General features: G+C 56.3%; 13 protein-coding genes across 13 annotated transcripts; 7 read left to right on the top strand and 6 right to left on the bottom strand.

The window, feature by feature from the left end:
- Positions 1-40: 40 nt before the first annotated feature.
- Positions 41-2,001, bottom strand: V1518DRAFT_418079 (aldehyde dehydrogenase domain-containing protein). Its single transcript, XM_066904456.1, has 3 exons — positions 1,768-2,001; positions 281-1,688; positions 41-225 (listed from the first exon to the last, which is right to left on the bottom strand). The coding sequence occupies exons 1-3, from the start codon at positions 1,888-1,890 to the stop codon at positions 170-172; spliced, it is 1,587 nt and encodes a 528-aa protein (XP_066759136.1). The 5' UTR covers positions 1,891-2,001; the 3' UTR covers positions 41-169.
- V1518DRAFT_418076 (SCF E3 ubiquitin ligase) lies at positions 2,002-4,521 on the bottom strand. The gene has a single exon (XM_066904455.1). It carries the CDS (start codon positions 4,466-4,468, stop codon positions 2,276-2,278), a length of 2,193 nt encoding a protein of 730 aa, XP_066759135.1. The 5' UTR covers positions 4,469-4,521; the 3' UTR covers positions 2,002-2,275.
- A 107-nt stretch (positions 4,522-4,628) lies between these two features.
- V1518DRAFT_418074 (uncharacterized protein) lies at positions 4,629-6,056 on the top strand. The gene is made up of 2 exons (XM_066904454.1): positions 4,629-5,665; positions 5,716-6,056. The coding sequence occupies exons 1-2, from the start codon at positions 4,653-4,655 to the stop codon at positions 5,939-5,941; spliced, it is 1,239 nt and encodes a 412-aa protein (XP_066759134.1). The 5' UTR covers positions 4,629-4,652; the 3' UTR covers positions 5,942-6,056.
- V1518DRAFT_418073 (cytochrome c oxidase subunit VB-domain-containing protein) lies at positions 5,920-6,975 on the bottom strand. Its single transcript, XM_066904453.1, has 2 exons — positions 6,725-6,975; positions 5,920-6,666 (listed from the first exon to the last, which is right to left on the bottom strand). The coding sequence occupies exons 1-2, from the start codon at positions 6,843-6,845 to the stop codon at positions 6,242-6,244; spliced, it is 546 nt and encodes a 181-aa protein (XP_066759133.1). The 5' UTR covers positions 6,846-6,975; the 3' UTR covers positions 5,920-6,241.
- A 109-nt stretch (positions 6,976-7,084) lies between these two features.
- V1518DRAFT_418071 (uncharacterized protein) lies at positions 7,085-8,182 on the top strand. Its single transcript, XM_066904452.1, has one exon. The coding sequence runs from the start codon at positions 7,117-7,119 to the stop codon at positions 8,104-8,106; it is 990 nt and encodes a 329-aa protein (XP_066759132.1). The 5' UTR covers positions 7,085-7,116; the 3' UTR covers positions 8,107-8,182.
- Positions 7,921-8,947, bottom strand: V1518DRAFT_418068 (60S ribosomal protein eL22). The gene is made up of 4 exons (XM_066904451.1): positions 8,864-8,947; positions 8,626-8,661; positions 8,339-8,567; positions 7,921-8,288 (listed from the first exon to the last, which is right to left on the bottom strand). The coding sequence occupies exons 1-4, from the start codon at positions 8,873-8,875 to the stop codon at positions 8,194-8,196; spliced, it is 372 nt and encodes a 123-aa protein (XP_066759131.1). The 5' UTR covers positions 8,876-8,947; the 3' UTR covers positions 7,921-8,193.
- A 472-nt stretch (positions 8,948-9,419) lies between these two features.
- Positions 9,420-9,953, bottom strand: V1518DRAFT_427882 (uncharacterized protein; the record flags this gene model as incomplete). Its single annotated transcript, XM_066906064.1, has 2 exons — positions 9,420-9,826; positions 9,887-9,953. The coding sequence occupies 2 exons, from the start codon at positions 9,951-9,953 to the stop codon at positions 9,420-9,422; spliced, it is 474 nt and encodes a 157-aa protein (XP_066759130.1).
- Positions 9,954-11,205: 1,252 nt separating this feature from the next.
- V1518DRAFT_451757 (uncharacterized protein) lies at positions 11,206-13,089 on the bottom strand (the record flags this gene model as incomplete). Its single annotated transcript, XM_066906517.1, has 4 exons — positions 11,206-12,090; positions 12,141-12,289; positions 12,340-12,437; positions 12,492-13,089. The coding sequence occupies 4 exons, from the start codon at positions 13,087-13,089 to the stop codon at positions 11,532-11,534; spliced, it is 1,404 nt and encodes a 467-aa protein (XP_066759129.1). The 3' UTR covers positions 11,206-11,531.
- Positions 13,090-13,837: 748 nt separating this feature from the next.
- V1518DRAFT_418063 (VTC domain-containing protein) lies at positions 13,838-16,366 on the top strand. The gene is made up of 2 exons (XM_066904450.1): positions 13,838-14,087; positions 14,147-16,366. Exons 1-2 carry the CDS (start codon positions 14,050-14,052, stop codon positions 16,287-16,289), a joined length of 2,181 nt encoding a protein of 726 aa, XP_066759128.1. The 5' UTR covers positions 13,838-14,049; the 3' UTR covers positions 16,290-16,366.
- A 1,321-nt stretch (positions 16,367-17,687) lies between these two features.
- Positions 17,688-19,134, top strand: V1518DRAFT_374227 (concanavalin A-like lectin/glucanase domain-containing protein; the record flags this gene model as incomplete). The annotated part of the gene is made up of 2 exons (XM_066901452.1): positions 17,688-18,090; positions 18,146-19,134. The coding sequence occupies 2 exons, from the start codon at positions 17,688-17,690 to the stop codon at positions 19,132-19,134; spliced, it is 1,392 nt and encodes a 463-aa protein (XP_066759127.1).
- Positions 19,135-20,068: 934 nt separating this feature from the next.
- V1518DRAFT_418054 (Nuf2 family-domain-containing protein) lies at positions 20,069-21,870 on the top strand. Its single transcript, XM_066904449.1, has 4 exons — positions 20,069-20,253; positions 20,306-20,573; positions 20,632-21,370; positions 21,425-21,870. Exons 1-4 carry the CDS (start codon positions 20,163-20,165, stop codon positions 21,746-21,748), a joined length of 1,422 nt encoding a protein of 473 aa, XP_066759126.1. The 5' UTR covers positions 20,069-20,162; the 3' UTR covers positions 21,749-21,870.
- A 635-nt stretch (positions 21,871-22,505) lies between these two features.
- Positions 22,506-24,751, top strand: V1518DRAFT_418050 (uncharacterized protein). The gene is made up of 2 exons (XM_066904448.1): positions 22,506-23,998; positions 24,052-24,751. Exons 1-2 carry the CDS (start codon positions 22,711-22,713, stop codon positions 24,441-24,443), a joined length of 1,680 nt encoding a protein of 559 aa, XP_066759125.1. The 5' UTR covers positions 22,506-22,710; the 3' UTR covers positions 24,444-24,751.
- A 534-nt stretch (positions 24,752-25,285) lies between these two features.
- On the top strand, positions 25,286-26,985 carry V1518DRAFT_418044 (SOR/SNZ family-domain-containing protein). Its single transcript, XM_066904447.1, has 9 exons — positions 25,286-25,555; positions 25,609-25,624; positions 25,681-25,827; positions 25,881-25,894; positions 25,947-26,027; positions 26,082-26,204; positions 26,257-26,455; positions 26,513-26,654; positions 26,714-26,985. Exons 1-9 carry the CDS (start codon positions 25,417-25,419, stop codon positions 26,819-26,821), a joined length of 969 nt encoding a protein of 322 aa, XP_066759124.1. The 5' UTR covers positions 25,286-25,416; the 3' UTR covers positions 26,822-26,985.
- The last annotated feature ends 303 nt before the right edge of the window (positions 26,986-27,288 follow it).

Below are 27,288 nucleotides of genomic sequence, written 5' to 3'. Positions count from 1 at the left end.
CACGCCGCATGCTCCAGCACGGCTGCCAATTTCCCCGCGATTTCAACCAAGACATGATTATCTAGCATTGTAGCACTCTTCTAGCTCTACTCTGCCTCGGTAGAGATTCGGAAACAGAGATTACCGTAGTTGGCAACTACGTCTGCGCATGTGTGAATATGTCGGCTATTTACGATGCATACGGCGGCATGCCACCCAGCGTGACGGTCTTAACCACCATATACTCTGCTTCCGGTCAGCTGCTGTGCGCCTTCCTCGCTATAAAAGGCAAAATACTCACCCTCCATGCCGTACTTTGACCCCTCGCGGCCGAATCCGGAGAACTTGACCCCCCCGAACGGCGTGGCGCAGTCGGAAATGATGCCGGTGTTCACGCCAACCATGCCAAACTGCAGCGACTCCGCGACGCGCAGCGCGCGGCGCACGTCGTTGGTGATCACGTAACTCGCGAGGCCGACATCCGCGTCGTTCGCGAGCGCGAGCGCCTCGTTCTCGGTTTCGAACCTGAACACGGCGGCAAGCGGACCGAAGGTTTCCTCGTGCGCGACAGCCATCGCAGGAGTTGCGTTGGCAACCACAGTAGGCGCAAAGAAAAGCTTGCCCACGCCCGGCAGCTTGCTGCCGCCAATGCGGATCTCCCCACCGTGTGCGACCGCATCAGCCACGTGGTGCGTGACTTTGTCGAGTGCGCGCGCGTGGATCAGCGGGCCGTGTGTGACGCCGTCTGCGAAGCCGTTACCCACGGTGAAACCAGACACAGCGCGCACTAGTTTCTCGACGAACTCGTCGTACACGCGCGTGTGCACCAGCACGCGGTTCGCGCACACACAAGTTTGCCCGGATCCACGAAACTTGCACGCCACGAGTGCAGCGACTGCTTCGTCCACATCAACATCGTCAAATACGATGAACGGCGCGTTGCCGCCAAGTTCGAAGCTCAGCTTCTTCAGCGACGCGCTGGACTGCGCCATGAGCAGCTTCCCAACCGCCGTCGACCCCGTGAAAGACAGCTTCTTGACACGCTCGTCCGCGCACATGAGTTGGCCGACCTCCGCGAGCGCAGTCTTCGTCGTGACCACGTTGAGCACGCCGTCCGGCACCCCCGCGCGCCGCGCAAGCTCCGCCAGCGCAAGCGCAGAGTACGGCGTCTCCGCGTCGGGCTTGATTACAACTGTACACCCCGCGGCCACGGCTGCCGACACCTTGCGCGTGATCATGGCCGCAGGAAAGTTCCACGGCGTGAGCACGCTGACCACCCCGACTGGCTGCTTAATCGTGAGTGCGCGGTGGCCAGACACGGATGTGTTCAGCACGTCGCCATACGCGCGGGGTGCTTCGCCCGCGAACCACTCGAGGAAACTCGCAGAGTACCTGATCTCACCCTTCGCCTCAGCGAGCGGTTTGCCGTTCTCGTACGTGAGGATGGTCGCGAGGTCGTCGATGTTCTCCAGCATCAGCGCGTTCCAGCGCTGCAGCACGCGTGCACGCTCGAACGGCGACGTCCCACGGAATGACACGAATGCGTCGTGCGCGGTGTCGATGGCGGCGTCCACGGCCGCGACGTCGAGATCCGGCACGGTGCCGATGACCGCCTGGGTTGCGGGGTCGGTGACCTCGAACACCTTGCTACTGGTGACTTGCTGTGCGCCAACCAGCGCGGTCTGCTTGAACAAGGACTTGTCCGTAAGCTGCACTAACTTGTTAGCTTCACTCCCGCTGGTGCATCCGCGCGTGTATGTACATGGTGGATCCGCATCATCCGCCCACCTTTGCCGTGACATCCACGGCCGTCGCCATGTTGCGCTGCGAGAACCTGCCCGCAGTGCTCCGCTGCCTTGCAACCTTCACTGCGGCCGCCAATCCCGCACGTTTGATTTCTGTAATTGGCATAATTTGCGTTCTTCCTCGAGTGGTGGTGTGAGTTCAGATGATAGCACTCTCGGCATTGCCGGAGTTCGGTGTTGGGAGATGCATGTTTTAACTTCCAACATCATCATCTTCCCCCGCAATCAATATAACTACCGATTGTTCCATAATATGCCATTTGTATGATAAACGCGACTGACAACGTAGCAAACAAAAGCACGAAAACTCCCAAATACAAAAAGTTTATAAACATGCAGCAGTGCTGGCTCCGGACCCGGGCATCCGCCCTTCCATCGTCCCTTCCTTGTTCACTCTACTCCCGGCAACAACTAATGGCGAGCTCGTGACACCGGGCGGCGCGTGAAAACGCAAGAAACTAGAATACAGCGCGAAATTAATGAATCGATACCTACTCCGTGTCGCCCATGTCCTCGTCCATCGTGATATCTTGCTGCATGTCATCTCCGTCTGCATCGCCACCTACCGGCGCTTGTACCGGCTGCTGCTGCTGCTGCTGTTGCTGCGTAAACGGCACCGCGCCGTGCACGATATGTGGCGCGAACGGGTTGACGAGTAACTGGCCGGGCAAGTACGCAAGCGGCTGTGCAACTTCGTGCGCCGCGGCCGCGGTGGCGGCAGCAACGACGTTATTGAGTGTCGGATTCGGAATAATGCCAGGCTGCCCCGGCGGCTGAAACAGGTGTACTGGACCAAAGTAAGGATGACCGTCATGCAGAAGTGGCGCCTCGGGCGCGGCCATGCCGGCCATGACTGCATCGGCAACCTCGTTCTGGTGCATCGCGCCAGCTGTCATCTGCTGCGTGAGCCGTGCGAAGCGCGCCTGCTGGTCTGATGCCAGAAGGGCAAGGTAATTGCGCAGACGGGTCACACCGGTGCCGCTGAACACGCAAAACACGCCGCGCTGGTGGGGATTGAACTCGGCTGGCGCGGGCCGGCAGTACTGAGTGAGCTCGGGATGGAGGAAGGCGGCGACGCCAGTGAGACTGAGGTGGGTGAGACGGGGGCATGCCATGAGGAGGTCGTAGATTGCGGCAAGAGTGAGAGAAGTGCAGTAGGAAAGATGAACGCGCTCGAGCGAGCATTCGAGGCCGAAGGCGCGGCGCTGGACGAGCGCATTGATGGCCTCGTCGGTGATGTTCTGGCACTTGACGAGGCCCACTCGGCGCAACTTTGGCAAGGTCGCCAAATCAGATACGGCAGCGTTTGTGAGCTGCATGCAGCAGCCGAGGTCAATATAGCGGATGCGGGTGCAGTGCTGGACGAGGTGGGCGACACCGGCGTCGGTGATGTGATTGCAATGGCCGAGGTGGAGATAGTGCAGAGACCGACCGAGCTTTGCGATGTGGGAGATGCTGCGGTCAGTGATGTTGAAACACTTCGCAAGCACGAGGTTCCGCAATTTGGGCGCACAGTCGACGATCTTGCGTACGCTGGCGTCCGTGATCTTGTCGCACGCGGTCAGGTCGAGAACGCGCAGCGCCTCAAACTGCAGTGAGCCATCGGCGGGAAAGCTCGCGAACGCGGCATCAGTAACATTGGGGTTGAAACCGATCTTGAACTCGCGCAGCGCTCTAAGGTGCGTCAGCGCGGCAGACACCGCGGCATTGTCGACGAGCACGCAGCCCTGCAGGTCGAGCTCGAGCATGAGCGGGCACGACTCTGCGATCGCGAGTACGGACTCGTTCGTGAGCTTGGCGCAGTCCAGAAGTTTAAGACGGCGCAGGCCGCGCAGGCGGCGTGCGAGCGACACCATGGAAGCGTCGGTGATCTGCACGCACCCGGCGAGAGAGAGGACCTGCACTGCCGGACAATTGTTTGCGATGGCAAGCACGGCGACGTCGGTGAGCAGCGACACGCTGGAGAGATCGAGTGTCGCGAGATGCGTGTTAATCTCGAGCGTTGGCGCGAGACTGCGATCGGAGAGCTGTGTGCACGCCGTCAGCGAGAGACGCTCGAGGTCTGTGCAGGCGGCAGCGACGTCGAGCAGCACCTGGTCCGAGACGCACTCCGCGACCTGCGCGAGCGTGAACTTGCGCACGTAGCTACCGTAGGGGAACAGCGTGCGGTCATGATGCTTGAGCGTGCGGACGAACTTGTCGAGCACCACGCCAGAGGCCACCGCTGGCTTGTACCAGAGCATCTCGACGGCGCATTGCGCCCACGCCTTGCTCACGCTAGCCGCGGCCTTAAGGTCCGCAGTGCTCTCGAGATACGATAGCACGAGCATCACGATTTCCGTGGGCAAGTGAGCAGCAGGACCCTCAGGGCGTTGTTGTCGCCGGAGCACAGCGGCGTCGAGCTTTGACGATGGCGCCATGGGGCTGTAGTCGTCGAGCGCGCCATCGTCGTCGTCGCCGTCCTCTATGTCATCAGGGGAATCCGAAAGCGGTTGCGGAGTGGTGTAGGAGGAGTCTGTGGGGGACACTGACCCAGAACGGCTGGGCTGCTGCGTGGCGATGCCGAGGACGGCGGGGCGATTGCTGGTGGCGGCGGCGAACCGGGCGGGGTTGGAGGAGGACGACGAGGCCGCCGCCGCCACGAGTGCGTCGTCGAGCAGGTCGCCGAGGCGGGATGCGGACATGGCAGGCGTGCAGCGGGCGTGCGGGGGGAGGAGCGGCAGGGACGGGGCACGGGGAGGGGGGGGGAGGGGCGGCAAAGGGGGGAGGGGCTGCGGCGGTGAAGGAGAAGTGGTGAAGCGGAGACGGCTGGCGGCGGAGCATCTCTTTGTTGTCCGCTTCACCCCGCGCTTCACACCACCGCGCGCCATGCCCTTCGACATCGCCAAGGCCGTGCTCACTGACGGCGTCGACGCCCTCCGCTTTTGGCCCTACATTCGGCGCTATGGTCCATGGATCGTCTTCATCGTGCTTCTGCGCCGCTATTGCGCCGGCTCACGCAATACCTGGGCGCGCGACATGCACGGCCGCGTAGTCATCATGACCGGCGGCACGTCGGGGGTCGGCGCGGCCGCGGCCGAGGACCTCGCGCGGCGCGGCGCGCAGATTGTATTTCTTGTGCGGTCGACTAAGGACGCGTGGATGTACGAGTTTATCGCGGATCTGCGTGCAAAGACAGGCAACCAGCTCCTGTACGCAGAGGAGGCTGACCTCACGTCCCTGCGCTCGATCCGTGTCTTTGCCACACGCTGGCTTGACAACACACCAGTGCGCCGCCTCGACATGGTGATCTGCTGCGCGGCGGTCGCACGTCCTCCGTTTACGGCCCGCCGGCTCACGTCCGAAGGCGTCGAGGAGAACTGGGGCGTCAACTACCTCGCACATGCGCACCTGCTTCGCCTGCTCGCGCCGGCACTGCGTGCACAGCCGCCGGATCGCGATGTACGCGTGCTGATCGCGACGTGCTCGACCTACGTGCTTGCCGACCTTGACCTCGCCGACCTTGGCTTCGCGAACCGCGCGTACCCGTCCTCGCGGCCATGGCGCGCGTTCGGGGCGTCCAAGCTAGCGCTCATGCTCTTCGCAAAGCAGCTACAAAGTACCCTGTTTGATAACTACGCGCGCGCGGACAAGGAGCCCAACAATGTGCGCGTGTTCCTCATTGACCCCGGCTTCGTGCGCACACCGTCTATGCGTGTCATGCTCTCCTTCGGCCGGCTCACCGGTCTACTGTTATACCTGATCATGTGGCCGCTGTGGCTCATCGTGCTCAAAACCCCGCTTGAGGGCGCGCAGACGCTGCTTCACGTCGCCATGTCGCCGGACTGCGCACATGGCGCTGGCGGTAAATTCTTCCGCGAGTGTTCAGAGGTCACCAAAGCGTATGTTCTCTATGTGCTTATGTATGCTTATTATTCTAACGTACTTTTAGCTCGCCTCGAAAAGAACTGGCCAACGCAGACTTGCAACAGCGGCTATGGGACATCACGACGGCAGAGATCGACGAGCTCGAGAAGAAAGACGCCATTGCACGTAAGAAGGCAGAAGCCGCTGCTGCTGCGTCAGGGACTGCTATGGCTGCTGCTGCCCGTGGCTCAACAGCAGCGCCCACGTCTGCGGGCGCCAAAAAGAAGAACAGGAAAACAACCAAGACGTAGTCGGAACGTTATGGCATCTTTGTACATAGGTTATAGAGTGTATATAATGAACAAGTCTCTACGTGAGCATCCATAGCGCTTCCACACAAGGTAAGATCAAAATACTGTGATTGATGATAGGACATGATGAAAACAGTTACCACTATAGACACCTAAACCGGCCATTTTCCTAAATCCTCCTATGTATGCACTCGTCCGGGCGTCGCTCCACGGACACGCGCCTCTCAACTACTGCTGCAAAAAGTAGATTATTTTATTAGGCTATGAGAGCTGCCACAGGAGCAGGTCCCGAAGACCCGTTTAGTGGTGGGCAGCGACGAGGTCCGCGGCGGCACCGACGTAGGTAAGCTTGTAAACAGCGCCGCACTCGAGGCAACGGGCGGGCGAGTGGATGGTTGCGGAGATCCACTCAATCTCGTGGGAGTCGGCGGGGACACCGGTGCAGCCAAGGTACTTCTGCTCGGTGCCGGACTCGACGATGACCGGGTCGGCGATGGTGCCGATGCGCTCCGCGGGCAGCGGGGACTCGTCGAAGAGGTCAATACCCGCCATCTCTGCGAGCATCTCGAGACGCTCGAGACCGGTAGCCTGTTCGAAGTTGGTGGGGACAGTACCGGGCTCGGCGCCGGGACCGAACAGGTCAGACTCAGTGGTGACGTCCTCGATCTTGAGCGACACCCGCGGCCCCTCGGTCTTCTCGACATCGGTGGGCTTGCTGTCGGAGGCTGCGTCGTGTCAGCACCTTGACGATGTCGTACGAACATGTATTGGTGAGAATCTTACCACGCAGCAGCGAGCTGGAGAAGAAACGCGCGGCGACGGGGGCGCGGACAGCGATGGGCGCGGCGAAGATGGTGCTGCGCGAGGCGACGCGCGCGACCGAGGCGAGGCGGTGTGCGATCATGGCTGAATGTGTGGGGGTGGGTGGGTGAGTGGAGAGGGGGCCGTGAAGAGAGGAAGCGCAGGGCGAGAAGCGAAGCGGAAGCGCGTCGTCGACGGTGGTCTGCTTTTGCTGCGCCGAACAAGTTGCCTCTGGTTGGCTGGACCAAACAGCACGTGATGCGATGGCTGCGCACACACACAAGGGGACTTGTACTTTGTCTGCCCCGCCATTTGCCCCGCCTCGGCTCTACTCGACATCGTGGCGGCGACCACACATACTGTACGCACGCACCATGGCCGGCTCCAGCACAACCGCGCCAGCCCGTCGGCTCGCTGACCGCAAAACTAAAACTCCTGCTTCCATCACAACGTCCCCCTTCTCCGACCCAGCCACTCAACAACGGCTCCTCGACCTCGTTCACTCCGCCTTCTCCGCCGCCTTCGCCCACCCCGACACTCTCGCTGCGACCGTGCAACAAGTCAAACGCCACCTCTACGACCGCGACTACCTCTCAGCATTCAGTTCGCCGGATTATCTGCTTGCATACTTTCTGCGTTGGTCGCCTGCGCGTGCGCTCGCGTATCTGTCTGTGGTCGGCGACCTTTGCGCACCGACTGTCCCTGATTTCCTGCTCGGACGGCGACGGAGCGCAAAGAGCAGGAGCAAGCGCGTGCTCTGCATCGGCGGCGGTGCCGGTGGCGAGGTGCTTGCGTTCACGTGTCTTGTCCGCATGCTTCGTGCGTCTGATGTTCATGTGCTAGCGCTCGACATCGCGGACTGGAACGGTGTGTTTTCACGCCTCCGCGACGGCATCAGCACAAGTTCCGCGTTCTTACCATCTTCGTCCTCGAAGAGCACGGAATTAGATACACCATTTACGGATGTCAAACTGGAATTCACACAGCTCGACGTGCTCGACTCTTCCGCTCTCGACTTCTCCACATTCGGCCTCCTCACCATGCTCTTCACCACAAACGAACTCTTCGCCCAGTCAAAACCCCGTGCCATTGCATTTCTCCGCCACCTCTCCGCCACCTGTCTCCCCGGAACACTTCTTCTTGTGCTCGAAAGCGCAGGCTCATACTCCAACATCACAGTCGGCACGAAGATCTTTCCTTTACATTACCTTCTTGATCACACCCTCACCAGCGGAGACACGCCGTCATGGCGTATTCTCAAACAAGACGACGCCGCGTGGTTCAGACTCGAGTCTTCCGGGTTGCGATATCCTCTCCAACTAGAAAATATGCGTTTCTTCCTTCGTTTCTACGAACACCTCTAGATCATATGCTAATACTTTTTTGGAACGGACATACATACACATGAATATACTATACACAAACCCGTCTTTTTATTTTTTTAGTTTCTCCTACTCCTCATCGTCCTCCTCCTCGTCGTCAGAGACAACAACGTTGAAGTATCTCAGCTCGTAGACGCCCTTAGAGACACTGACAACTCGCAGCCCTGAACATCGTCAGTACTCTCATCACTATCGCAAGCAAACGGGAACATACAGTCACGAAGGTTCTTCTTCTTCAGATACTTCTTCGTCAGATACTTCAGGTATCGGCCAGAGAACTGAGTGTGCGCATCGACGACAACCTTGCTCTCGCCCTCCTTTGAGACCTTGATGAGCTCGCCGAGGTTGCCAGTGCGACCGTCGACCTTGATCTTGTTGTTCAAGAACGCAACAAATGCGGCATCATCAAAAAGAGTACCGGCCGCGGAGAAGTCGATGGCGAGCTGCACAGTGTTAGTGTCCCCCCTTTCCTCACCTCAAACGTGGCTCACTCCAACATACCTTGGTCGCAGTCTTAGCCGCCTTCTTGGAGGATTTCTGTGCAATGTCTCAGCCTACTGGTCTTACACAAACAAACGTACACACTAAGACGCTGACGAGGACTCGAAGCCGACGCGCGTGCTCCCCACGATTTGTTTGTTGTATTGCCAGCAAAGCCAATCATGGACACGCATCTTCATCTCGCCCGAGCCAAACTCTTCGCAAGCGTGCCGACGGGTATAATGTCGGGAAAACATACAGCAGGAGCCATTGTGTATAGTCGAGGGCTAGTCGTAGAGATACGGCGGTATGAATGCGTGGATACAACGAATATCGATGATGTTCAAGGAAGCGGCGAAGCAACGAACGTCTTCGTAGGTTGCTCCCAGTGCAAAAGAGCAGTCACGCAGTCCCGCTCCCAACTAGGGCTATCCGATTTAGGGCAAACTGTCAGCTTCAACCACAAGCCCCTCGGTTCGAGAACACAGCCGCTTCGCTTATTAATATCGTTGAATGTCTTTCGATCTCATAATTGAGCCCTACTACTACCTACTGCTGCTGGACAACCAAGAATACGTATATAGACACGTGCACACAGTATATCCCCTATCAGCTCACTATACACAAAAAAACAAACGCCTTTCGTACTGGAATAAAACAAAACACGTAACATACAAGTCATTTTACGCATACAGCGGACATATGCAAAATAGTAGGATAAACAAGAGAAATGCCCAAGCATGATAGAAACCTCTAAGCAAAACTGGTTGCGGGAATATAAAAGAGTGGAAGGGACCAAAACCGAAAACATCAGTTCACATGAAGAACAGGCTGCCAGAGCCCATAATGATGCCCATGAAAGTCGCGACCAAACCGGCGAACAGACCGACGTGGTTCGACTCTCCCCTGCCGCCGCCAACCATGCCGGCGGCGCCCCCGTTGGTAACGGCTGATGATGCCGCCTTGACAGCGCCAACGGAGCCGGATATTGTGCCGAGGCCTATCGAGCCAGACTTTGGCGAGGAGATAGATGTGTACATAGAGTAGAACGTCTGAGTGAACGGCGTCTCCACGGTGCTGGTGTATAGCAGCCCATTGCTGTCGGTGCCGGTGACGGTCACCCAGATTAACGTTTCAGCGGTGGTTGTCGAAGTGGTGGCCGAGCTTGTGCTAGAGGCGGCCTCTGTACTGCTGGTCGACGTCGAGGAGACCGTGACAATCTCTGCAGAACGATAGTTAGTTTTTGGTATTGCGACAAACCAGCAACAATAGAAGCACTCACTCTGCGCCCGGCCAAAGCTGGCGAAGATTACCGAGACCACAAAGAGGAGTCGTATTAAGTAGTTCATTTTGTGGTTGATGCTGTGTTATAAATGCCGTCGTCGTTGGGCTGCTGTAGTGTAACGGCGCGGTATCACAATGCTAGCAACGCAGACCGTGACGCAGAGAGAACGCGTTGCGTTCAAGAATTGCTACTGTGTATGTGCACACGTCGAAGTTAGCGCAGATTATTTTCAGCCTCTCGGGGGCGACGCGAAAGTCGTCGCGAGCTGCGCGCTTGTTGAGGGAAACTCGAAATGTGGAACGACGCGAAGTAGGTGTGCTCGCGGGGCCGCGGAACCGGGTGGCTGTGTTACGTGCGCCGTATGAGTGTCGAGTCGCGAAGAACAGGCGAGCGGAGTGGCGACTGGGAGAAGCGGCTGCGGTGGAACGAGCTAGTGGTGGTGGTGGACAGAGACCGCCTCGTGCCGAAAGGGAGAGCAGACGGAGAGGCGAGGGAGCGGAAGCGGGGGCGCGCGCAGGCGGTGACGGTGAGGGAGAAGGGGGAGGGAGGGAGGATGGTGGAGTTGTGGTAGGCAGGAAGGAAGAGAGGGCTGGCGGTGCGACGCGTGGAGGACCAGGCGAGAATCCGTAGCACACAACACCGTACCAGGCACAGAGTTTGTTGCTGCCAACGCCGCTGCGCGCGCCGCGTCTACAAAATTAGCCCGTCCGCGAATCTGCGCAGAAGAATGCGGATCCTGCCACGTTGGAATCGGGAACAGCCGGGCCAATGCGCGCCAGCGTGCTGCACGCCCCAGGACAGCCAGCCCCGACTCTGTACGCAGTGCCCGCCAATCCTGGGCCTGTGCATGCTGCACGATCCGAACGACCAAATTTTAGCCAGCGCAGACGCAGTGACGGAGCGCCGCGACTCGCGTCGGGCGCGATCCAAACGGCCTCGCCCAGCCTCGGGAGCTTGCTGCCTGAGGTCTGTCCTTGGACTGGGAGGCTGGCTCCGCAAGGAACACCCCCGTCCGCGACTGTGCCTGCACGCCAACGTCGCATCCTGGGCAGGCTAGCGCGCGTCGGATCTGCTTGTGTCCTGTCCGCGCGGCCGCCGCGCAAGCCCACAATCACAGCTTGCTCACGCGGGTGTGACTCGCGTGATTCGGGAGGCAGCACGCGATCCCAAATGCGGTAACGCGTGACACGCGCTCTATTTTAGGAGACGCGTCAAGCGTGTCACATCGCGCGCCAAGCCGGTCGATGCTGCTGCGCCCTGCTCGCCGAACTGCCCGAAAGCCCTGACTGCCCCGGTCCAGATGCCCAGGTGCCAAGGTGCAGTCCCTGAGCAACTCGCGAGGGCGACACATAGATACACCTCAGCTCCCCAGGTTCCCCTTTAAGTCGTGTATTTTATCGATATAACTCACTCCGCAACCGTTCACGTCGCATTAATTATTACACGCTCCACCACGCGCCGGCGCTGTCATACAAGGCCGCGCACCACCGGTGGTCCAACACCGTAAAATGCAAACAACCACCACTTAGTCACTGAAACACGCGCCTTGGAACTCCATAATAACTATATGTTCTTGTTGTCACCTGCCCCAATCATATTACGCCTATGTTGCCCCATGTTCATGTGGTCGCTCTCATCGCCCTCATAGCACGGAGACGCCTATCACACGCTGACGTTGCTGCTGTTGCTGCTGTTGCTGTTGCTGCTGCGTCGCACCCACAGCCACTGCGGTCGCTGCTGCCGAGGCCGCGGCCGCGTTCATAACCATCGGTTGCTGCCGCGCAGCGAGGGCGCGCTGCGCGACGTGGAACAGCTCCGTGGCTTCCTGCACAAACACAAAGCGCAGCGACATACCCTGAATCTCGTACACGTAGTCTTCCACCGCGATCGCACCAGTACGCAGCAGCGACTGGATAAACAGACACAGCAGCTGTATCTGTCGGATCGCCTCGGGCGGGAAGTTATGCAGCGGCGTCTCTCGCGCGGACGACATTGCCGACGACGCCGTCGAGACTTCCTGTGACTCGATTATACGCGACGCATGCGAGATGAACGAGTGCAAGAGCACCGACTTCTCGTTCTCGTGGAGCACCGGCACGTCTGTTCGCCCGCTCAGCGCTACATGCGGCGGCGAAATCAAATGATTGAGCGACTCCAGCACCGGCAGCGTCGGCGGCAGCAATTGCAGAATGTGCAATACCCTATATACGTGTTAGTTGTGACGGTGTCAGCAAATGCCGAAATGACTTACTCGGCTCGCAGCGGCGTCAAGAGAAGCACCGATATCAGCGATCGTCCAAGCACGGGATTCACATGCAGCATCGTCGTAATGGTCTCATCCGAAAGATCAAAGGACGACACAAGCAGATGCGAATCGCCCGCCAGCACACTGACAAGGGCCTGCCGTATGGTTAGTCAGGAATGCTATGTCAGCATGAGCGAATACTCACGTCGGTATCCTTATCGCTGATCTCCTCTGTGAGAGCAAGCTGAAGCAGCCTGCGCACGACCTCGTACGTCCTCGCGGTGTTTCTGTCCGTCGGCGAGCCTGCTGTCGACGGAACCGTCGGTAACGTGTCCGCCGCACCAGCGGAAAGATTACTGCGCTCCGCTATCTCCGCCATAGCTTTCGAGGCGGGCGGGGGATCCACCATGCCCTGATTGACAAGCGCGTCCGTGAACCGGTCCGTGTCGATGTCGTCCCTCATGAGCTCATGCCAGACGGAGTAGAAATCAATCGCACGCAGCTCACCCACGATGTGTCCCGCGCCGACGAGGAACAGCGACAGCAGACTCGCCTGCATCAGCGGCAGCAATTGCGGCGACGCCTGCATTTCGTCGACGGCACCTGGTCTGTTGGCCCACAATATCTTGCCTTCTGCGTATGTCGTGACAAAGTGGGAGAGGAACGGATTCATCTCAATTGACTCATATCTCTCGTAGAGCGTGTATAACATGAACTCGCCATTGAGCGCTTTAGCAATGCGACAGCGCGCCTGCGCGTCTGCGTCAACGCCATCGTCGTCGTCGTCGTCAGGAGCTGTGTTGCGGAGTGCCTCGAGCATGACAAGGATATCGCAGAGCAAATAAAACGCGTCTTGGTCCGGATCGCTAAGGGTTGCGAGCACGGCGGTCGAGACCTCGGAGAGCGTGTGCGTGCTGTCCTCGGAAAGCAGTGCGAGTACTTTGTCCGTCAACATGGCTGGAGAGTGCCGCTGGGATCGAGAGCAGTGTGCTGGACTGTTACGGGCGCCAGAAGGGCGTAGCTAATCCGTCCGGTTACCGCCGCTTAATAAGTGGCGCTGGAGTGCCGTTTCACACGTCAGAGACGGTGGATGAGGCCGAGGCGGATAAGGCGTGCGGTCTGGCGGGCCAGCACGGGCAGGAGACAGGAAGCAGTGAACTCAATTGGCACACAGAAAGACACACGGGGAAGAACAGAGGCAGCACGGTGTGGGTGCGGTAGCGAGTGTAATCGGGGACGGGACGAAGGCCGCGAGGTCGCATCGCTTCAGACTAGACTGCGAGGCTGCGTCACGGCCGCACTCCTTCTCCCAGCGGCCCCCGCGTGCACCTCCCCTTCGGGGCGTGTCTGGCGCTACCGTGCACGCGGGCGCCAGACTGTCTACGTCTTGGCGTCTTTTGCAGCGGGCACCTGCTGCCGGAGGGCCGCTGGTTGTAGTCTTCAGTCTCACCGCCTGCCTGGCTGGCTGGCTGGCGGCGCGCAGAGAGGCCGCAGCCGCGCAGAGTACAGACCCCTCTGTGTGACGTAATGCTGTGCGCAGTCAAGCCCTGACCTGCCCTACCCTAACCACTATGGTGCCATTACCCGGTGCGCATAAGTGCGTTATGCACGCGCGAGTTGCGTAGATTCACGTGCGCAAGACGGCGGTATGATTGGCGGCAGCAAGGTTTTGTCCGTGCGTGCTATTTGCACGCGCGTGTTGGAGCACGTCGCGAAGCAGGCGCTGGAGACCGGCGAAGGCGGCCTCCACAAGCAAACCCACGAACTGCCCCCCGGCGACTTGCGCCGCCAGTCGCCGTCCACGTGCTGCCAGCATAGTGCTCCTCTTTGCGCCGTCTCCACACTCTTCTCCCCTTTTGCTCTCGCCCGCGCCTGCATACCCCATACACACCTAGCATCTTTGCATCTCTGCATCATGAAGTTTGGCCAGCAGCTAAAGGACTCGCTCATCCGGTACGTCAGTCGTGCTTGATCTCTCTCACGCTCGCCGCCACTCTAACGCGGCACTCCAGGGACTACTACTACTACTACATTGACTACGATGGACTGAAGGACTTGCTCGACTCCCGCACCGACGGCGCCTGGACTGAAGAGCTTGAGGAGAGCTTCGTCAAGGCGCTTGAGGAGGAGCTCGAGAAGGTCTACGACTTTCAGAAACTCCGCACCTATTCCATCAACCAGCGCGTCAAGGAGATGGACGTGAAGGTCCAGGATGCTATCCGCTCTATTGACACGTCCGCTCCACTCTCCGAGCAGTCTTTTGAGGATCTCGAGCTGGATCTCGAGGAGATCCTCTCCGACGTGCATGACCTGGCCAAGTTCACGCAACTGAACTACACCGGCTTCCAGAAGATCATCAAGAAGCATGACAAAGTTACCCACTGGGTACTCAAACCTATCTTCGCCGCGCGCCTCAACGCCAAGCCCTTCTTCAAGGACGACTATGATCTTCTCGTTGTGAAACTGTCCAAGCTTTACGATCTGGTCCGCACGCGCGGAAACCCCGTCAAGGGCGATAGCTCCGCTGGCGGCAGCCAGCAGAACTTTGTGCGACAGACCACAAAGTATTGGGTGCATCCCGACAACATCACCGAGCTGAAGCTTCTGATTCTTAAGCACCTGCCCGTACTCGTCTTTAACGCCAGCAAGGAGTTTGAGAAGGAGGACTCTGCTATCTCGTCCATTTACTTCGACAACCCTAGTCTTGATCTGTACCGCGGCCGTCTCGAGAAGAGCGAAGGCGCCGAGGCCATCCGTTTGCGCTGGTACGGTGGTATGGCCACTGACGTCGTGTTTGTCGAGCGCAAAACCCATCGCGAGGACTGGACGGGTGAAAAGTCCGTCAAGGCGCGGTTTTCGCTGAAGGAAAAGAACGTCAATGCGTTCCTGCGTGGCGAGTTCACCGTCGACCAGGCGTTCAAGAAGATGCGTGAGGATGGCAGAAAGTCGCCAAAGGAGATTGAGGACCTAGAGCAGCTGGCGCGCGAGGTGCAATACACGACGATAACGTCGAAGCTTCAGCCAGTCGTGCGCTCATTTTATAATCGTACTGCGTTCCAGCTGCCTGGCGACGCGCGCGTGCGTATCTCACTCGACACGGAGCTGTCGATGGTGCGCGAGGACAGTTTCGACGGACGCAAGCGCGCCGGCAACAACTGGCGGCGCATGGACATCGGTGTCGATTGGCCCTTCAACCAACTGCCGGAGAAGGATATCGAGCGGTTTCCATACGCCGTGCTCGAGGTTAAGTTGCAGACCCAGATGGGCCAGGAGCCGCCGCAGTGGGTCCGCGACCTGGTCGCGTCGCATCTGGTCGAGGCTGTGCCAAAATTCTCGAAGTTCATTCATGGCGTTGCCACGCTGCTGCCGGACAAAGTCAAACTGATTCCATTCTGGTTGCCGCAGATGGACGTGGATATTCGCAAGCCGATTACGCATCAGTTCGGCATTGAGCGGCCAAACAACATGCTGTCGTCGCTGTCGAACTCGGATGACATCCTGAGCTCGAACTCGGACGATATGATGGACGAGGAGGAGGCTCTTGATGGCGAACACGACGTGGGCCATCAGAGCGGACCGGAAGTGCATGGCTACGTTACAGACGACGACGACGATGAAGACGCGGAGCACATCCCGCTGATGGGCATGTCGCGAGATTCAAGTCGGTCGCGCTCGAGGCGGACAGCGCAGTTCCATCAATTCAATGAAACTGTCCGCCAGATTGGCATGACCATGCGACACTGGACCGAGTTGCTGCTGTTCGAGCCCGACCCAGTCGCGAGCACAAATCCGGTGACGGAGCGCATTTTTCACGCACCGCCGGGCAAGCTCATCCACATTCCGGTGCGCATCGAGCCGAAGGTGTACTTTGCAAACGAGCGCACATTCTTGTCGTGGGTCGAGATCGGCATCTTCTTGTCGGCTGTGTCGGGCAGCTTGCGATCTTTTGGCGACGAGAAGGCCGAGCAGGCGTCGTTTTTCTTCATGCTGGCTGCAGTGTTTATGATTGTCTACAGTCTGGGGCTGTACCTATGGCGTGTGCGGGCGATCCGGCTCCGGCGAGCGATTCGATACGATGATCAGTTTGGAACGACGGCTGTGTGCATTGCATTCATGATGTCTGTGTTTGTAAATTATATCATACAGGCGCTGTAAGAGAAAGAGTGTTTTGGAGAGAATTGGATTGTATCCGCGAATAAAAACTGATAAGAGCAATCGGTGCTTGGCAGTCGCTAGACATGAGATGAGCGAGCGAGACCCGGGACCAGAGTTCATCACAACGTCCTGGGACATACGCAAGCAAAGTGCGCGATCATTGTTCGCGCCTTTGGTTCGGCACCATTGACGAGGCGGCAATGTACACGCGTACACGCGCAGGCGGAATTGTGGAGGTGGCTGGGAACAGAGGCGTGCACGTGGAACACATTCTCGCGATGCGATCATGCGCGTCATGGTGGCGGCGCAGCGACAACAGGGGTTCGCTGTCCACGCGTCGTCCAGTGCCAGGAATTGAGGCGCGCAGGGATGTATTCGCCTTGCGCGCGGACGCGAAGGTGTTTACTGCTGGGCACGAGTATGATACACGTCGTGTACAGCCGGTTTCCTCGGGGTTGCTGTAGGCCAGCTGTGGCAACGCGTCAACCGACAGGGTTGGTTAGGGCTGAGGCGCCCAGACAGGGACATCGATGGCGGTGTTTGGACTTTCGAGCCGGCGGGCAGCGCAGGGGCTCCCACTTTACGAGAGAGCCACATGGATGTGGCGCAGCAGCGAGACCAGCAGGGCCAGGGGTGTGCTGCACAGGTTTAGGGCTTGCACCTACAGTTCTGAGTACTTCCCCTGAGTTGTAGTGGTTGGAATTCTTCCACTGCCAGCTGTTGTGCTCAAAGATGTAGTAAAACTAAACGTCATTAACAAGACTAGGCCACACTAGCCGCGAGAATATACTATTCTATTGTGTTGATTCAACTTGATTGGCTGCAGTATGCAATAGTGATTTTTGGCGCACATCTACGCCTGCTGAACACGAAACTCGTCCGATTCTGAACATCGCGCAACGGAGCTTGCTTTCACGTCGTGCATACACAAATTATTAGGAGCACATTCGTGTTTTTATGCTCTGCTCTTGCGTTCCTTCAGGTGTACGCGCTAATTCAAGCAAAGCAACGCGAATTCGTACGTAGAGGGCTCGGCGGCTGGCCAGGGGCTGGTCTCTTCACAAATAGGGTTCCGCGCTTGCAGAGGGCGCAGCCTGCGGCTCAGGATGCCTGCTTGTGCTTCTATTTTCGTCCCTGCTCTGCGCCACAGGAGGCGCAGCGCGGCCTCTCGTAGCACGCGGGTTTGTTCCAGAAATACACAAGCGCGACGCGCTAAAGTTTGTTGGTTGCATGTCTCGCGACGCGTTTCTTGCGCGTCGTTGCCAGCCTCGGCGGCCCGCCCCAGCCACCATCTACGTAACGGCCTGTAAACATACCAGCCTCGTAAATATATAGACCCCCGCCCTCCGCTCACTCGTCGTCGCCATCGCACACGCGCTCGCACACATCCCTTGCACAATGGTTTTCTCGCTTCGATCCGCCCTGGCTGGTGCCTTCGCCTCCTCGCTCCTCCTCGCTGGCAGCGCCGTTGCCACATGCGACCCTCTTGAGACAACTTGCGACGGCGACCCTGCGCTCGGTGGCTCTGTCTCCATCGACTTCACTGCCGGCGAGTCAGCTTACTTCAATGCGACATACGACAGCGATCTTATTACGTACAACTCCACATATGGTCTTACCATGACCATCAATGAGGATGGCGATGCGCCTACTGTTGCCTCGGACTTCTATATGTTCTTCGGCAAGATGGAGTTTGTTGCGCAGGCTGCACCTGGAGTCGGTATTGTGTCTTCTGTAGTCCTCGTCAGCGACGATGGGGACGAGATTGACGTTGAGTGGGTAGGCGGTGACGACTACCATGGTGAGTATTGGTTTTGACTCTGCCTATCGTGATCTTTGTACTAACTACTCTGAAGTCCAAACGAACTACTTTTCTAAGGCCAACACCACCACCTACGACCGCGGCGGCATGACCGACGTCGACGACCCTGTCGGCTCTTTCCATACTTACATGGTCGACTGGACCGAGACTATGACGACGTGGTACGTCGACGGCGTTTCTGTTCGCGAACTCTACGCCAACAATTCCGAGGGCTATCCGCAGACGCCTATGCAGATCAAGATTGGCGCGTGGGTTGCTGGCTCGTCAAGCAGTGCCGAGGGAACTATTGAATGGGCTGGTGGCTTGGCTGATTTCACCGACGCGCCGTTCATCTTCTACGTCAAAAGTCTGAGTGCAACGGATTACTCTACTGGTACTGAGTATGTCTACACCGACACCTCTGGTGATGCTTCTAGCATTGAGATCGTCAACGAAGGAACTGCAGGTATTGCTTCTGACAGCACTGCCTCCGCTTCTTCTTCGTCTGCTACCAGTACTGCCATTTCTTCATCCTCTACCTCGTCCGCGCGCTCCACGACGTCGTCGTCTAAGAAGACAACAGCGACTTCATCCTCTGCCACCACCTCCACGAGCAGCTCAACGAAGAGCTCTTCTAGCATGGCTGCTTCATCCTCTGCACCTTCATCTGCCGCGGCTACCTCTTCTGAGGGACACAACCGGGGAATCTCATCGTCGTTCGGTGCCTCGTCCGCAGTCGCGTCGGCCACCGTCGAGTCTACCACTGCCGTCTCCAGCGTTGTTATGTCATCGTCCGCTGCCGCCACGACATCCGTCGCCACATACGTAGGAGGCTCTGGTTCTAACTCCACCACTCTCGCAACAAGCACGACTTCTTCCGGCCTTAATTCGACGAGCTCGACTGCAAACTCGACTGCTGTCAGCACCACTGCTTCGGCGTCCTCCTCGGTTGAGACGACCAGTTCTGGGGCTGCCGGTCTACAACCTATGGCCTGGATCGGTACCGTGGTTGTTATTGCTTGTGGATTTGCCGTTCTGTCATAGGAAAACTGGATCTGTTTGGATTTAATCATTTGTACATAGTCTGATTTTGTTTGATTAGTGATGAGTATTGTCTTGAATGTTAGACAGCTGGGCTGGCTTAAACGAACTTTTCTGCGTAGTGATTAGTCTCCGGATACCAGTCGTCCTGAGTTAAGTATGCAACCGCGCAGGTTCTGTAAGGGTCGGGCTGTCTCAGTCGAAATTCACTCCCATTCTATCTTGATGCGTCGTCTCCCAATCCTTCCAAGTGCTAAGAGTGATCCAAATCAAAGATGCGCGGATAAGTGACAGCGGCGTCGTACTTCATGTCGCCATACGCCCTCTCGACAGGCACGTAATGCTTTGTCATAGGCGTCATCGACCTGAACAGGTCGACATCCACGGGAACTTGTGATTCCTTCTCAGTCAACATTGCGACCCTCCCATAGCAGCACTCGTCGTCACCACACAGATAGCTAAATCCGTGCACTTGACAGTTTGATAGTTGGGATCCAAGTATTGGCGAATATGAGGCGTGAACAGGCTCAGAAAGTATGGACTGAATTGCAGGACATTATTGACAATATCGTCAATGGGGAGATATCTAGGAAATCGTTAACCAAAGTTTGAACATCTATCTTGGGTATTTCCATTGTGGTCGACGTGGTGTATACAGCGTAGAGCCGAGGAATTGTGCTGCTGAATTGTGCAACGGAGGACATGACGAGCTGGCTGACTTGCGCTTCGCGTACACACTTGTGGTAATTTTCCAGCTATGGGTTTTCCGCCTTCAATCATGTAATGACTAACTCGTATATAGAATTAACAGCTTTCGCGAAATCCGTCTGGACTCTTGTAGTCGTATATTGGTACTCGTGGGTGAGAGATCCGTTGCTGCCGTTGCCAGGACAACGACAGCTCTTCCAAGTTGTTGACGGCCACGAAACTCCCAACGCGTCGCGCGTCGTTTCGACGCTCATGACTTCTTCGACTTTTGCGCAAGCGCCTACGCATTCGCACGTACCCACCGATTCGCTCACATCATCATAATGGCATTTAGTGCTAGGAAATCCATGGCTTTCAGTGCTAGGAAGTCGTCGGCTTACAAGGCCAGTGGTGGCTCGTCGACGGGACGGTCACGTTAGTCTACTTCGCTCTGCATTGAATGTCTGCTGCATGCTAATTTGAATAGAGCCTGCGTTTCAAGGAGATATTTTCCCGCTGTTAGATTTTGCCGAAATCGCGATGTGTTTGCGTGGCTGCGACTTCGTTGTGGCAGAGGAGATGTTGTCCAAGCCGAACGCTATCTTCGTCCAGCAGCTGTACGAGCAGATGGTAGCCAGTTTTCTGGGATTTACGTATGAAAACCAAGCGCCAATACTGGAAGCATGTAGCGACGGTCGGGAGACGTTTGATACAGGGCGGTCGGCGCGAAACATCTTGGCCTTAACAAGGGCGTCGTATGTGTTTACTTTGAAGGTGTTTGTTATCATACGCAATGAGCTGACTTGCTTGCAGGAGCAAACTAATGCGGATATGCGGAGTTGATGATTTCTCTATGGCGGACTGCATTCGGCCAGAGGCGCAGCGAATGCGACGACTGCTCTCTGCCGTTGTGAATTTCGCGCGGTTTCGAGAAGAACACATGGGCGTATGCGAGGACCTCGTGCAGAGGAGCGAGGAGATATCGCTCGCCACGGAGCAGGTGTACCAAGACATGGTGATGTTCAGCGAGCGCGTACAAGAGCTGCGTGTCCAGAAGGAGAAAGAGGCTCCTAAGATCAAGGAAGCCCAGAACCATAACCGAGAGGTCGAGGCGGAGCTGCGGCGGCTTAAGAAGGTCCAGGAACAGTACGTCGCAGAACATGAAGCGTACAAGAGGGATAAGCAGCGGCTGGTGTCGAAACTCGAGGACCAGAATTTCTTAACCATGCAGATGCGTAAGGAGTGTGAGAAGCTACGGCCATACGTGCTAGAAGCACCGGGAAATCTACGGAAGATTAACGAGGAGATGAGCGAATCAATACAAGGCGGCCGGGCAGGCATAGATAAGCTCGAAAAGCGAATGCGTGCGCTGGACATTTCAATTGAGTCATTCAAGATTATCGAACAGGACGTGACCGGGTGTCTTAAAATTATGGAAGAGACTGAGAACGAGTTGACAAAACAGGAAGAGGCTGGACGTCAGCTTTCGCGTTTGATGGAACTGCACGACCAGCGCCAGATCGAGGTGCACGAAGTCGAGCGAAAAACAATGGTAAAGTTGCTGTTATCCTGTACTATATTTCCAGTGATTGCTAACGTTGTGTAGCAATTGAGACGGCAACTGGAGAACGCGGAAGAACGGATTCAACGCCTGCAGGAACAACGCGTGCAGAAGCGGGAAGGCGTGCACAAGAAGACTCAGGAGCTGAAAGAAGCGTACGCGGCGCTTGTGGCAGAGCGGAGCATCGTGACACAGGACATGGACAAGAAGAAGGCGCTGATTGCGAGTGTCGAGAAGCAGAAATCTGATTTGAAGGAGCAGCTCGAGGCCGAGATTCGAGTCACCGTGAACGAGCTGCAGAAACTGGACGCCCATGTAATGCTGTACATGGAGGAGATGGAACAGGTTATGAGCGGAGTTACGCGATAGATGTCAGCGGAATTAGCCTTCTCCTAGGGGCGGCGATGGGGTGGATGTACGTTCTTGTGGTTGGCGATATCTGGAAAGTAATTGGTAGAATAATAAGCACACCGGAAATCGGACGTAATCGACGACGCAATATGGTAGAACTTACTGTAGAGGAGGTAGTTCTCGTGGAATGACCCATCGTCTGACGGCTTTCTCGATCGTGGACGGCCGAGTGATCAGATCTATTATTGACTTACCGCAATATAGTGGTAGCGTTGTGTTCAACACGGTGTTCTCTGTCTCGACAAGAACCACGTGAGCTGGTACGTCTTCTGATATCACGAGGGAGGAGCAGATCAACGACAGGGTATTGAAGAGCTGGTGCATACACGCGTAGTCTGCGCTGGCGGCGTGCGCAGCGAGCAACCCAAACACATACACCGTGCGCCGGCACGCGTCTGTGGTGTCTTCCTCGTCCAGCATTCCAGCCTCGAGTAAAGCGCGAAAGTGAGGCACTGTTGGAGCTATATAGCTTGATACCTTTGCAACGCGCGCAAGGCTGCGGATCGGGATTGTGCTCGCAAAGGCAGCCGCCGCCGCGGAGGCGTGTGAAGAAAACGAAAGCTCCGGTGCCACAAGGATAGTGGTCGCGTCTTGCGGACGTGCAGGTTCGTGTGCGTCGAGAAGAGTGAGCATCAGCGGGAGTAGCAGGACATCATTTGGTACACGGTAGAGGTCCATTGTGGGGTCATAAGAGCTGGATATTTTTGTGGGTGTATGCTACAAAAGTGAAGGTGCGCTCGAAGAACGTCGTTGGGAATTCGTGCCGGGAGAGAACCCCGCCATCGACCCCACGATCATGATCGACCGCCACTTGGACAACAACAAACACCAGCCGCGCATCAACGACACCAGCACATGTTCCCGTCCTTTGGCCGCGATGTGCCACTGTTGATTTTCACCTGCAGCACGCATCTCCCGCGATGATCGCATCGCACTCCAGTTTTCACGGCCTGCTTGATCCAGCAGCGCCAGGCGCGGTACTCAGAAATCGCGTCGTCCGCTCCGCCAGCGCGTCCGAAAACAGAGCGGTTCCAAACAGCGCAGCTACATCGTTGACACGTCGCGACACGATGCTAAATGATTTGCAAACGCAGCCGCTAATAGCTTCAGAATCAGTAGCTAGTGCTCTTACCCCGCCGCCGTCGCGTGAAAACGATCTTCCCGCGCCTGTCGCGGAACGCCCAGATCGTGTCGGAGTGGAGCGATCACTTGTACCGTCAACACAACTTTTAAACGCGTCTCAGATCCGAGTTCAGTTGTCGCCGCTAGCATCACCACAGCTACCAACAGATCTTGCAGCTACAACTCGCAGCAATTTCGATCGCGACGCGCTGATTCAGCGCATGTTGATCGGGCAAGGCGTGCTTAGGTCCAGCAGGACTCCGGCTACATGTTTAGCGCCTCGTGTTGATTTGGTGGACAGGCCGGTCTTGCAGGGCGCTACAGTTGCAGACGTGTCGACGCGCGTGTCTGGTCGTAAACGGAAAAATCCAGTTCCAAAGTCGGGCAACTCTCCACCGATCACATCGCAAGCATCACCAAAACAAGCAATTTTACATCGCGAAAATACAAGGGAGAATGCGGACGGATATCAAGAATACAAGATCTTCGCGTATCTGCCACTCGCATTTGCTTTGTTCCCCGCGTTTTGCGGGGTAGTGTTCTCACACGGAAGCGTCGTTGTAAATGATTTTCTCGTTCTCTGTTTGCTTGCCGGGTATTTATACTGGCTTGTTCAAATTCCGCATATGTGGTACCGAAACGCACGTGAACAGGCATTAGCCGCGGGACTATACAGCCCACTTATACGAAACGACGCCGGAAAACAGGACAGAAAGACTGCAGCAAACGCTAATCTAGGACGGTGGGAGTTTTGTTCTTTACTTTTCTGCTTTATCGGACCGGCGCTTGGCGGTACATTACTGTATTATCTGCGCACGGGACTTTCTACGCCTATTTCGAATTTCAACATCACTTTGTTCTTGCTGGCTGCGTTCATGCGCGCCTCAGGTGTATTGCTTGAATACGTGGACCGGTGGTCACGGAGGTTGTATGAGCGGGCTACGTCGTTAGAGCCGTCAAGGGCAGAAGCTCTGGAGGATAATTTTGTGAAACTTCGGTGCGAGATTGAGCGGCTGGACGGATTAGTTGGATTTGTTGTTCAGGAGAGCTCGAGTAAGTTTCGACCCGATATCGACTCTCTCACGCGTAAGTAACTCGTTTTATCACTGTATTTACGGTGGCTAACGAGCATGCTTCAGGCGCAATGCGGCGATACGAAAGAAATCAGATGCTCATGGCAGACGATTTTATGACACAACTGCATGACGTCAAAGCCGAGGTCCGGAAGACCGTACTCCAATTAAAGCAAACCGTCGATACGTCCCGACCAAAAGTCGAGAAGACCGACATGCGCTCTGCGACGTCTACTACCATGTCCGGATACAATGTACTACATCCGACCATGGTGCCACTATTCTTGGACGTACGCAAGCTTGCGATCATGAGCTACGTCTTCTGGGTGTTTTACGTTCCATTTCGTGTCGCGAGCAAAATTGTGCACGCGCCATGGAAGATCAAAAGAAAAATTTCTGCGAGATTTGCTGTTGTGAAGCAGCGGGCTATGCGTGATGTGGCTGGCGTGTCGTTGTGAGGTGCGGGTGTGACGGGTTTGGATGGCGTTTGAGATGTGGTGATTGTTGTATATTGCATTGTATGTGGTTACGACCAAGTTGCGGGTTTGGTTTGGCAGTGTTAAAAAATAAATTTTCATGGGTCATGATGAAGGAAGAGAAGTGTCTGGTCTGCGGTTAGGAGTTTTGCTATCTTGAGGGGGTCTGAGTATTTATACCGCGTACACTGACAGAAGCTGCTAGACGAGATTCAATTACTACTGCTGCTTAGATACAAAGCAAATGTGCATGCAGAGTGAAAAGGTACTGCGACGGCGTATGAAAAAAGGCAAGGCAGCCAAAGCATGTACCTGTGTCGACGATGGGTGTGGCAGGTGTGGCGCGTGCAAGTGCGAGGCGAGCTGTCAGGCGAAAAACTGTAGTCAGCCACCGACGCAAGTGGCGTCGAAGCACGGCTGGTGCCAGGCCTCCGCGTCACGGCGTCTGTCGCCGCTGTACGCGGGGACCCCGCAGAGGAGGGTGCTCGACAGGCGCCGGCGTAGAAAGAAAGGATGCGCTGCTTTCCAGCGAAAAAGAGCGCCAGTCGAGCACGGGACTAGGGCGAGACTGCGGGTGAGTCGCTCGGCGAACGACGACGCGACGAATGCGGTGACGACATCGCGAAGTTTGTCGCCGTAAGCCGAAAGAGCAAGGCATAAGTCAGCTCGTTCCAGCCGAGCACGAACAGCCGCTGTCAGCTATTGCCATGCTATTGGAAATGCAGCAATACAGCCGACGAGTCATGCATCGAACGGCAGAACTCGGGATGCGCGGGTCAAGGGCTCGGAATCGCCGCAGCCAAGTCGCGGAAAGAGTCATTGCTCGCTCGTCTTCGTGTGCATTTCACCAAGACGCTTGGACTTAAATAAAAGAACACGCCCTCAAACCTTTCTTGTCTCGCGAACCAACCCAGACGTTCTACTCTCCTGCCTACTCGTTTGTTGTCCAACAATCATGTCGGCCTCTGAGACTGCAACATATGGAAACGGATTGCGCCAAGCAGCAATCTCGCCGCCGGCGGTCGATTCTAGCGCGAATGCCCTTGCACCGACGTCGTTTACGCTGAAGGCAGGCCTGGCCCAGATGCTTAAAGGTGGGCTATGCGCCTCTTAGTGTCATGACAACAGGCTCTAACATGTTTTGCAGGCGGCGTTATCATGGAGTAAGTGCGGCTTCAAAATACCATTACACGTCTAGTTGGAAGCTGAACGAAATTAGTGTCGTGAACGCCGAGCAGGCGGTTATTGCAGAGCGCGCCGGTGCATGCGCTGTTATGGCACTCGAGCGAGTACCGGCAGATATCCGTGCAGAGGGCGGTGTTGCACGAATGAGCGATCCCAAGATGATCCAAGAAATCATTGACGCGTATGTTTCCACGTATTGACTATGGTCGTGAATTACGCTAATTACTCTATAAGGGTCTCTATTCCAGGTATGCCTCCAGATCTGACGGAAGGCGTGGGATTGTCTAACGCAGCGGGAAGTCATGGCCAAGTGCAGAATCGGTCACTTCGTAGAAGCACAGATTCTGGAAGTTCTCGGTGTGGACTACATCGACGAATCCGGTTAGTATCTCTTTGCACATGCATGCTCGACACTGATTGCTGACAGACTTTCAGAGGTCTTGACACCTGCGGATCAGGTCCACCACATCAGCAAACATTCTTACAAAGTTCCGTTCGTATGCGGTGCCCGCAACCTCGGCGAAGCTTTGCGCAGAATCAGCGAGGGCGCAGCAATGAGTATGTTGCTCCAAAATTCTCCCTGCTGCGCTTGTAGGCTCATGCAATCTAGTCCGGTCGAAGGGTGAAGCTGGCACTGGCGATGTCGTCGAAGCTGTGAAACATATCCGAACAATCAACCAGGAAATCCGCAAAGCTGGAAGCCTATCCGACGAGGAATTATACGTGTATGCAAAAGAACTCGGTGTATCGCACAATTTGCTGAAGGATGTTGCCAAGAGAGGCAGACTAAATGTCGTGAACTTTGCCGCGTATGTACCATATGGTGAGAACACATGTCAACAGCACAACTTCTAACACGATAGTAGCGGCGGAATTGCAACACCTGCCGATGCTGCACTGTGTATGCAGCTGGGCTGCGACGGCGTCTTTGTCGGATCCGGTATCTTCCTCGGACACAACCCCGAGAAGCGCGCAAAGGCCATCGTCCAAGCTGTCACACACTACAATGTGAGCATATTCATTGTCTTTATACTTGTCGAAGTATCTAGCTAACTCAAAGCACACAGGACCCGAAGATCCTGGCCGAGGTCAGCTCGGATTTGGGACCCGCAATGGTCGGTCGCACCGTGGAGAGCCTGTCAAAGACGGAGCGCTTATCGTCGCGTGGTTGGTAAGCGGCACTTGCAGTCAAACGTTGGGAAGAGTTGCACAAAACAATAGTTAGCAAGAGTATAAGTGATAGGAATTTTATTCTGAATTATGTGGAGAGTGCATGGCATCGCATACTCAGAAGTACGAAGGTGTAGCGCATATAAAAACTCTAGTGGTATTTGACAAACTGCGTGCAGTTTGACAGCATCTACTCCATGAAACACTCAGATGTAGTACAACAAGTGGAGAGCTTGACCGGCCCTGTATAGATACTGTACAGCTGGGCATAGAAGAACAGAGAATTATTCGATCAGTGTGACAGAACCAGTGTCTCGTAGAGAGAACAGCCGATATAGGGTCCGGTCAGCTCCGGTGGGCAGCGTGGGCACATCCCGCAGGCTTAGCGCAGACGTCTGCCACTGCATCCCGAACTTGTGCGAACTGGCATATCAGAATGTTCGATTGAAGCATTTCAGATCAAAAGTGTATT

This window comes from Limtongia smithiae, assembly GCF_038497785.1.
Source record: "Limtongia smithiae strain NRRL Y-17922 unplaced genomic scaffold V1518scaffold_7, whole genome shotgun sequence".
In the NCBI taxonomy this organism is placed as follows: domain Eukaryota; kingdom Fungi; phylum Ascomycota; class Lipomycetes; order Lipomycetales; family Lipomycetaceae; genus Limtongia; species Limtongia smithiae.
Note: the sequence above shows the minus strand (reverse complement) of the source record. Positions and strands in the feature narration are given on the sequence as shown.